General features: G+C 57.5%; 1 protein-coding gene across 1 annotated transcript in view; it reads left to right on the plus strand.

Moving 5' to 3' along the window:
- Positions 1–10,252, plus strand: part of MFSD4A (major facilitator superfamily domain containing 4A) — a 28,587-nt gene that overhangs the window by 15,202 nt on the left and 3,133 nt on the right. Inside the window, exons 5-9 of the mRNA XM_028530919.2 lie at positions 149–264; positions 1,323–1,496; positions 5,018–5,165; positions 8,428–8,498; positions 9,701–9,821. Coding sequence (XP_028386720.1) covers positions 149–264; positions 1,323–1,496; positions 5,018–5,165; positions 8,428–8,498; positions 9,701–9,821 — 630 coding nt within the window. The remainder of the gene's footprint in view (positions 1–148; positions 265–1,322; positions 1,497–5,017; positions 5,166–8,427; positions 8,499–9,700; positions 9,822–10,252) is intronic.

Consider the following 10,252-nt stretch of genomic DNA (forward strand, 5'->3'; position numbering starts at 1 on the left):
GGGGCTGTTCCTGACAGATGGTTGGTGGAAGCCAGAGAAGGCAGGAGGCACCAAGTGGTCCTCCTTCCTGCTGGCGGCTCCTCGGGGGCACGCAGAGGCCGGGGAGCAGCAGCTAGGACTCACCCGGGACTTCCCGTGTCTCTCCCAGCACACGAGGACCTGTTCAGCTGCTGCCAGAGGACGAACTTCAGAGGAGCCCCTTGTTCCTTCTTCGCCATCCACATCGTAGCCGCCCTGGTCCTGTTCATGATGGATGGGATCACGGTGAGCCTGCCCTCAGGGTGCACCTTCTTGGGGGACCCTCCACCCCGAGACTCAAATCTGGGGATGGCAAGAGAAAGAGAGGACCATCAAGGTTTCCTGGAGACCTGACCTATATAGTTCAGTTGATCCAAAAATTTAAACAAAATGAAAGTCCTGGGGGAGACTGTTTCCGGAATCATTCACAGACCCTTAGTACTGTGGTCTTCTGTCCCAGCCAATTGTTTACATTTCCCTTAACGCTGTGGATAGGGGCCTGTGGGTCTGTGACCGAGTGCGGGCTACCCACACTTTCTGGAAGGGACAGAGCCCTGTTCTGCCACATAGAAGTCATGCCAAGTGAACTCCAGGACACTGCCTCCTGGGACATTCCACACCTGGGCTCTTTAAGCCATGCCACAAAAACAAGCTGTGGGCCCCGCTGTTCCGTCCACCGGTGACCTCTGTCACACTGTTTAATGCCTATTCCCAGAAATCTCTAAGGATTAGATTAGAACAGCTTTAAATGGCTGATTAGCTGATTGCCATAGGAGGGACTCTCCAAAGAGAAGGCCCTACACTCTAGGTGACCCGGTGGCAGGTACTCGTGACAGTTCTGGTTGACTTCCAACGCTCGGTGTGACCTTGGGCGAGTCACTTCTCTCAGCCCTCTCAGCTGTAAAATGAGATGCTCGTACACACCTTTTTTTTTTCTGCAGCAAAACAAACTTTCTTTAACAAAAAACTTTCTGTGGAATCCTGGTAAATAAGGCAACTAGTGGAACCCTGCTCTGGTGAAGGGGCTGCAGAGCTTTCATGCCCAGGCCCCTCAGGCTCCCTGTGGGGGAGGGCCCCCTGGGGCCCAGGGGCCTCTGCAGAGGCAGTCCAGGAGCTGTCGCCCTCAGGACCTGTTCTTGGCTCCGGCCTATGCATGCTATGTGACCCCGGCCCCAAGCCCACCCTTTGATGAGCCCCTAGGAGCAGGAGTGGGCCTCCCACACCCGCCTGGCCAGGGCCCCCTTTCCCGGGATTACGGACTGGCTGTGCTGCGGGCGTGCTCAGCAGGCCCTGTCTCTCCACAGGGGGTGTATTCCACCTTCGTGTACAGCTATGCCGTGGAGAAGCCGCTGTCTGTCGGACACAAGGTGGCCGGTTACCTCCCCAGCCTCTTCTGGGGCTTCATCACCCTGGGTCACCTTGTCTCCATTCCCATCTCCTCCAGGATGAAGCCAGCCACCATGGTTTGCATCAACGTGGTAAGTGGCCTCATGTTGCTTCTTGGAGACATGGGGAACCATTCCCTCCTAGCCCTACCACTGCACCCGGACTTTTGTTCAGGATGGAGCTCTGCCAGCGGGGTGGACTGCAGGAGCAAGGGAGGGGAGGGATGCTGGCGAAGAAGGGATGCTGGGGTCTTGGAGGAGTCCCTTCCCCTCTCTGGGGCCCTGACTTTGCACTCATAAATGGAAGGGGCTGGGGTGGGGAGTGACTCCTGCGGCGTGGGGTGGAGACCCCGCTGACAACCTGTTGAGAATACAGAGAAGCAGGACCTGTGTCATCAGTGCCCAGCTGGTCAGAGCCTTGTGGCCAGTGGAAGCCTGGCAGCCCCTTCGGGCCGACACCTGGGGATTTGCATTTGGAAACTCTTCCATGTAATTCTCAAGCAGCCGGACTGGCACGTGGGCTGCCTTCGAGGACCCGGCCTGCCCAGGAGGCAGGAGGTCTGGGCCTGCGTGATGGGTCTTAACTTCCACTCTGCTGTGTGTCTCTGTCACCATCTGTGACAAAGGGGTCCAGATGACAGATTCCTGAAAGGTCATCCAGCCTGACCCCCAGCAGGGCTTGAATCACCTCGATAGCATCCCTTTATAGAGGGGAGGCACACAGCCTGTTTAATCACCTCCAGGGCCTGGGAACGCACTGCCTTGCCGGTAGCCCAGTCTGCTGCAGAAAGTCCTCCCTTGGGTTGAGTTTCTAGCAGATAGGGGGTCAAGAAGTAATGCTGGGGCTACTCACATCAAAGGTGATGAGCCTCAAGAAAGGCTTTTGGATTTGTGCCTGTACTGGTTTATGACCTTCAAGAAAGAAATTTGCATTCGAGGTAGATGGGAGGTTGGGTGGGCAGAAGCCAGATGCGAGAGGCTGAGAGGGAGAGGGAGGTGGGGCGTGGAGGCGTGAGTGTTGCAGATATTCTGAGCTGGAGGCGGTTCGGCTGGACAGGAGTCAGGGTGACGTGAGTCTGTTCACAGGCAGAGGAGAAAGGGGGACACCCGCAGGGAGGGCGCCTGTGAAGGTGCCATTGTGGGGAACTGGGTGAGGAAGGCCCCAGGGCAGGGGCGAGGGGATGCGGAGCAGTGGGGGAGGAAGTGGGAAGTTCAGGGAGGAGGGAGCCCCTGTTCCTCGAGCTGGGGTGACGTGACCCAGGGAGGGGGAGGGAGAGAACAGTGAGGGTACAGGCACTGCGGGGGTCAGCCTCTGTAGGACGCCAGCCAGCTGCCTAGAGAGGGGAGTGAGCGGTTTGCGAGAAAGAAGAAAAGTCTGAAGCATCCTAGGCACCAACAATAAAAACTCACCTGGAGTGAAGGTTCTCAAAAAGGCGAATTGAATTCTGGGGCCCAGCCGAGACCCAGAATTAGATTCCTGCGTCTAAGAGGCCAGTCCCTCGGGGAGACGGGGCGACGGTGCCACCACTGCCATCCAGGCCCGAGAGGGGCGGGGACGAGGGCCGGCAGGATGGACTTGGACAGGTGCAGAGGTCCTGGACGTCTCCTGAGGTACCGTGGGCAAGAACGTAGGTGAGGAAAGGAGGGCTCAAGGACTACCTCAGATACGAGGGTTGAGCCCTGGGGGGATGCTGTTAACTGATGTGACAACAAAGCAGGTTTGTGGGAGGAAAGGACAGGTTCCATTCAGGCCACATTGCTGGCCATCCAGTGACCTATCAAAGGGACAGTTTTACATGCAAGCTTGGAGTTCTGGACTCCGGTCCTGGCTGGAGGGATGGATTTAAGAGTCCAGGCATAGGGGTATTTGAAACTGTGGGGCTGAACCAATGGGAAATGTAGACAAAGAAGCAACACAACAGCCGTGGCGGCCTGGCTTAGTTGGCTGGAGCATTGTCCTGTGCACCGAAAGGTCGCCGGTTTGACTCCCAGTCAGGGCACCTGCCTGGGTTGCAGGACGGGTACCCTGTTGGGGGCGTGCAAGAGGCAACACACATGGATGTTTCTCTCCCCCTCTTTTTCCCTCCCTTCCCTTCTCTCTAAACAAGAAATAAATAAAATATTTTTTAAAAATTGAGCTAAGAAAGAAGAAAGAGCAGATGGATCTGTGGGACCATTTTCTTTGCCAAAGAACTACATTCTATTACGAACCATAGATAGGCCCCTTGCCTTCGTGTTTTCACGGCACAAAAGGAGTCTTCCACGTTGTGAAGGGGGCGTGTTTCCTTCTGCCATTGCTGCTGGCGGATCCTTCCCTCCCTGGGCAGCAAGTCTCTCCCAGCGAGGGCTCTGAGCTTCCACCAGGGCTCTGGTGCCTCAGAGGTCCCACAGCAGAGGTCCCACTGAAGGACAGAGAAGGGACAGGGCTCACGGCTGCAGTCCTGGCTGTGTTTCTCCAATTGGAGCAAATCCCGCCGGGGCTGCTGGGGCGTGTGAAAGGCCTTTCCCTCCTCACATTCATCCGTGAGGTGCACCAGGCCGGTTAGCTGCGGGTTTTCCCATGCCTTCTAGCTCTCCGGATCTTATTTTTTCTAGAAACAGATATGCTCCCCCAGGAGAGCTTCACCTCAACACCGTGAGGTTTTGTGGGTCCTCCCGAGGCATTAGGAAGAGCTCACACACGAATGCTCAGACCGACATTTGTGCGAAGCCTCAGGCCGGAGCCCTTCATTGCTGCTGCTCCCCACCACCCTCCAGTGTAGCTACTGCAGCCCGTCGGGCAGGAAAGGAAGCCGGGGGTCCGAGAGGTCAGCCGCTCCAAGGCCCCAGGACTGGTGGCACCTGAGCCTGGGTCTTCTGCCTCCAAGCCTGTGCCGCCTGGGTTTCTTCCCAGATGTGTTTTGCATAGGAATCAGTCAATAGTGACATAAATACATTTTTAGAGAATATTTTAGAGTCATCTTACCAAAAGTATTCCCATGTGACAGAAACCCTGACTGAGCTAGACAGCCCTCTGGCCCCTTGGCCCGCCAGCCACAGGGGTCTCCAGCCACCGTGGAATCTGAGCCAAACCTGGGGGGAGCCACGCTGGCCCGCCCCAGCCACCGCCCCTCTCTGGGAGCTCTGTCTGGACTCCTAGACGCTGGGGACCCCACCTCCTCTGCTACCCCAGGCTCCCCCACCCCCAAGCTCACTGCTCGTGGGGAAGGAGAAGCTGCTGCTGTTCAGAGAAGTGGAGGACGCCCACCCCCCAGCCGGCAGGGCGGGGAGCTGATGACTGGGTCGGACTCCCCCATGCTCGCTCGCTCGCAGAGAAGGCCTTGGGGACCACCAGCACCCCCTCCCCAAGCGCGTCTTAAGGCTGTGTGGTAGGCCCTTTGCTGGAGGTGGCTGGCTGGGCTCACCCCTTCCTTCTGGTCATATTTTCAGGGCTTGGTTGGCAGACACCAGACTAGGCAGGTGCAGTCCCCACACGTTCCACGGGGTGGCACACCGGTCACAGCGGTGCCCAAGGCCTAACTGTCCAAGGCCGGACTGACTCCCCCAGGCTTTTCCTTTCTCACAGACGCCCGGCTTTTCCCAATTTCTAATCACCTCCATCACTGCTGTGACAGGTTGGCGTGGTGGTGACGTACCTGGTGCTTCTTGCTTTACCCTACAATATCATCTTCCTGTACGTGGGGACGGCCAGTCTGGGACTGTTCCTTAGTAGCACCTTCCCCAGCATGCTCGCCTACACGGAGGATGCCCTGCAGTACAAAGGTGAGTGTGCAGGGGCGGGGGTCCCCCTGGCTGTGCCACGCCCCCTGCCCCCCATCCCCCGCCTTTCTGTGCTGCTGTAGCGGGAGGATCACTGCCCTGCCTCCTCACAGAAACGGTGCTCCCCTGATGGTGGGAACAGGTCCGTAAATGGGGTTGTCCTAATCCATGTGCCCCCCGCTTTGAACATCACATCTGTGTATGTGCTCAGGCCACAGAGAAGCAGTTGGTTTCCCTCTTCCCTTTTCTGCCTTCCCGTAGTCCTATCTGCCGGTCCACAGCTGGCACTTTGTGTGACGGGCATGGGAATTTCAAGTTGCAGCATTGCACAGGGGAAGTTACAGCCCAGGAAAGGGACTTTGAATAATACCTTCACGGTGATGGGGCCTCCTAGCTCTGCTGTTCTGTGGCTGTTGTTCGAGCCGTAGAGGGTTAGAATGAAGCCGCCACAGCTGCTGAGGGGCTGTGACACGGCTTCTTGATGTTGGAAACCTCTGGTTCTCCTTCCATGGCCTCCCGAGTGCACACAGCAAAAGTCTTTGGTAAAATGAGTTGATTAAAAATATTCCTGCTTTGAACAGTTAACATTATTACCCTCAGAAGTAACTAGAAATGCCCCAGCGTGCAGGACAACCAGCATTGAGGAGGCATGCTTTCTTTGGAGGAGGGGGGATTCGGCGCAGGGGTGGCCGGAGCAGCTGGACCTGCACCCACCTCGATTCCCCACAGCACCGAGACAGGAGACCTGGGTCCTTGAACTCCAAGGGCAATCCCCAAACCGCATCTACCCAAAGTGGGTAGATGAAACAATGTTGATGTCGCCTGTCACTCACTGTATCCCACAGGCTCTGAGCTACAGCAAATGTTAAACAGCAGTCATAGCAATGATGCTGGTTGGTTCCGCCTGCGGGTGGTCACCAGACCATCCCCTTTTCATCTCTCCCCTCCTGGCCTCAGTTCAGGCCTCTGTCCTCTCTCACTTGCCTGGAACACTTCACAGCACCCATCTTTTCCTGCTGCCCCATCACCTCCACTGCTGCTTGGGCAGGTCGTGGCTTGTCTCTTTGCCTTCACACATGCGTCCGTCAGAGGTTCTCAGTGCTGGTTCCATGTTGGAGTCACCCGGAGCACTTGTAACAGAACCCAGCACCTGGGCTCCACCTGCACGGAGTCTGAGGGAATTGGCCCAGAGCCTCTGGGAGATCTAACGTGGAGCCAGGGCAAGGACCTGGCGCTACCGCTCAAACACAGAGCAGATTCCGGCCTCACGTCTTTCCTCGGAGCTCCTTTCCTTCCCCTTGGAGTCGCGTTCCAGCCGACTGCCCCCCCCCCACCCAGGCGCACAACCGTCCTGCCCTCCACACCTGGCACGCGGTGAACCCTGTGCAGGAATGCCCTCTACTCCACCCCTCCTCTCTGCCCCTCGGGGAAGCTTCTCTGCTCCGCACTGGAAAGATCCCCTCCTCTGTACCTGCTTCTCATGTGTGATCCCTTCAGGGCTTTTGTGCCTGGTCATCTGCATCCTCTCCTTGACAACGCAGTCCCTGTGGGCGCCGGCGAGGGACAAGGCCAAGCGTGAGGGCTTTGAGGTCGCCAGCAGACCCAAATCAGTCCTGCCTCTGCTCTCTCTGGCTTTGTGGCCTTGGGTGATTCAGTGTCTTCCCCTCACTGAGCCTGTTTTCTCATCTGAGAAATGGGAATGCACATACTCACCTTTGAGGATTGTTTTGCGCATTAGAGAAATTGTAAAGCTCTTGAGTTAGCAGCTTAACTGGCTCCCAGGTGCTCAGTGTATGTGTTAGCTCTGTTCATTGGCACAGCCCCAGCACTAGCACAGGCCTTGATGCGCGGAAGGTGCTGGCAGGTTTTTGAGTGAATGAGTGAAATTGACAGTGGTTACCACTGGAATTCAGACCAGGGAGGGACTGATGTTAAATCTCAAGGTAGCTTCATGGAAGAGATGGGATGTGAGCTGGCCCAAAATTTGGAAAGACAGGAGAAAGGAAAGGCACTCGGAGAAGGGTAGGGTGAGGGCAGGGGCCAGTGGCCAGTGTGGGAGCGAAGGAGCAGAGACAGGTAACAACATAAACCAGAGATTAAAAGAGGAACTTGAAGCCCAGAATAAAAACACTCAGTGCCTATCCTACATTGGCCACCATGCTGGCAATAGGCAGTGGTACCTGTCACAGAACTAAAATTCAAGGCACCGTCCTCTCTCAGGGACCTAAAGCCTGCACAGACAGCAGGGTGCGTGAGCATAGGGTGAGGGGGCTGAGGGAGCACGGGGAGCAGCTGACCCAGGTCCAGGGAGGGGGCGAGGGGAGAAGACTACAGAAGGACATCTCGGCTGGGCCTGGAGGCCGAGCAGGGGCCCGCAGGACGAAGAGGAGGGGCAGCAGGGGTCCCGACCTGGCGGCAGGCAGGCGTGCGCCTGTGCAGGCGGGAAACTGACGCTTCCTCCTGGCCGGAGGGCAGCCTGGGGGCAGGTGGTGGGAGAGACGAGTCCGTGCTCTCCGCAGGGACAGACTGTGAAGGGTCCTGGAGACCACGTTAAGGCCCCTGGACTTTGTCCTGAAGGCGGCAGCATTGAAGGGTGGAAGCTGAGAACGGGCCTGGCCTGGTGTCGAGGGTTTGCCGTGTGGCGGGACTTCGCTGGGCATGTCCACACACTGCACCAGAGGGCGCCGCACGGCAGCCCTGCGCAGGCTGTGCTGTGGCGCCCACTTCACGGAAGGAAACCAAGGCCTGCAGAAGGCACAGGACTCGCCTGAGGCCGCACAGCTAGCAGGTGGCACAGCGGGGCCTGGTGCCCCAGTTTGCCTCTGAAGTTTGGGCCCTGACAGCCTGTGCCACGTCGCCAGGTGGACCAGAGGTGCAGCTGGCCAGTGCGGTGCCAGGGCTCCGAGGACACTGTTCTGACCAGTGGAGGGCTGGCCTGCAGAGATCAGGAGATCTTTCTGGAAAAGTCGGTGGTGGTCCCATTGGGAGGGCCCTGAACACCAGGCTAAACAGCTTGGAATTCACTGGGAGGACAGTTGTGGGTGATGAAGGTCTCAGAACAAGGGAGGGACATAATGACCTCGAGACCTATGCATTCCCAGGAAAAATTAAGAGCTGAAGTTTGCGAAATCTTAGGAATCCCAAGGAGTCCTCTTAGGCAGCCATGCTACTTTCCAGAGACTTCCCAGAAATAACCTGGATGACGCCTGCTGATTTCTGTCTCCTGACTTGTTCTGACTAAACCACATCCTTCTGTTCTGTGTAGGCTGTGCGACCACAGTGCTGGTGACAGGGGCGGGAATTGGCGAGATGGCCCTCCAGATGCTGGTTGGTTGGGTACGTGGGAAACTCTGGGGGGAGGGAGAGAGAGCCTTCGGGGAGCACCCCTCCGAGCAGGCGGGAAGCTGCGGCCAGTGCCTTCTGAACCCAGGCGAGCAGGGCCCGCTCTGTGTTACCTGTGTCCGCTCCTGAGCCAGCCCTGGAAGCGGAGCCTCCAACAGGGGGCCGGAGCTGGGAAGGGCTGCCGCATCCAAAGCAAACACAGGTCATGTCTGGGAGCGGGGCCAGGGGGGCCCCGTGGGAACGTGTTTAGCTCCCGGGCCTGGGACGGGATTGAGCTGCAGAGGCCTTTGTCCATCCCTTCCCGGCCCGCCGCTCCCCCAGCCCACCTCGCACAGCCTTTGCTGGGCCACCCCGCAAAGGGCCAGCGTCCCTGCCCAGTTCCTGCTCTGATCCCAGGCTGGCTCCTGTTACACACACCCACAGTTCACATGTCCAACAGGAGGAGAAGAAGTCTACTTTCTACTGAAGACGACAGTGTAGACATTGTCGTCCCCCTTTTTACAGAGGAGGACACTGAAACTCAGACAGATTAAGCAGCTCACCCTCAGTCATCCCACTCCTCATAACTGCCAGCGATGGCAACCAAACCCAGCGCTCTCAGACTCCCAAAGCCGCCCCCCCCGGCCCCCCACTGTTCTCTCCACTGCTTCTGCCCCCGGGTGGGGAGAGCACGTCTCTGGTGCCCTCTGCCTGGAAGCGCCGTGCTGGCCGGGCCGGGCTCCGGTGTGGTTTCGTGGAGGGAGTGGAGGGAGCTGGTACGTGCTGTTGGAGCTGGCCCCGGGCCCGTGGGATTCCATGGGCTCCTTGGGCATATATTTACAATTCTCTGGAATATAAGGATATATGTAATCTCCCCGGCAAAATCCTGGTCAGGCCTTGTGGGTGGAGAAACACCTAGGATGACTGGAGTTTTAAGGAAGATAAGGAGATTTTTCAGAAGGTTCCAGACACAGAGCTGAAAGGGACAGCAGGGCTCCCCCGGTCCAGCCCTCACAGTAGAACGTGGTTTCTGTCTCCTCCAGAAACATGACCTTGAAACAAGACCAAGGCGTCCCTGCTCCCCATGGCTCTATCTATTGGTGTGACAGTCCTCAGCTTGACTAGAGAACCTGCCAAGGGCCCGAGGGGGCCGCTTCCTCCCCTACATCTCCGTGGGAGGCTCTGACGGCCTGTGTGTCTGTTTTCCCCTTTGGCAGATATTCCAGGCTCAGGGCAGCTACAGCTTCCTGGTCTGTGGCGTGATCTTTGGTTGCTTGGCTTTTGCCTTCTACATCTTGCTCCTGTTTTTCCACAGGATGCACCCTGGACTCTCATCAGGTAAGGAAAGAATCTGTTTCTGCACAAGAGGAGGAAAACAGAGCCGGGTGAGGGCGGGGGACGGGGGGAGGACCTATGGGAGATACTGTGGACCTTAGCACACCAGCACTGCTGTTCTGTTTCAAGTAAAATGCAAGGAAATGTTTATTTTTCTACAGCTTCCTTTCCCCTCTTCCTGCCTTGCCATGCAATTGTCTGCGCCGCGCTCCTAGGGCAGCAGCGGCTGGGGCGGGCTGACTCATGGTTTCTCTGTGAGGAGAGGGGCACGGATATGAACTTGGCTTCCTGCACCCTACCGTGCTGCAGGACCCTGGGCCAAGGCCCTTTCCAGCCTGTGCCGGGCACTGAAAGGCAGAACCTGACTCTTTGGCTGGAATTCAGCCCAGCAGCCCAACTGGCTGTATCTTTGCAGTTGAGGATTTTGACTCTAG

This window comes from Phyllostomus discolor, chromosome 14 (assembly GCF_004126475.2).
Source record: "Phyllostomus discolor isolate MPI-MPIP mPhyDis1 chromosome 14, mPhyDis1.pri.v3, whole genome shotgun sequence".
Classification (NCBI taxonomy): Eukaryota; Metazoa; Chordata; class Mammalia; order Chiroptera; family Phyllostomidae; genus Phyllostomus; species Phyllostomus discolor.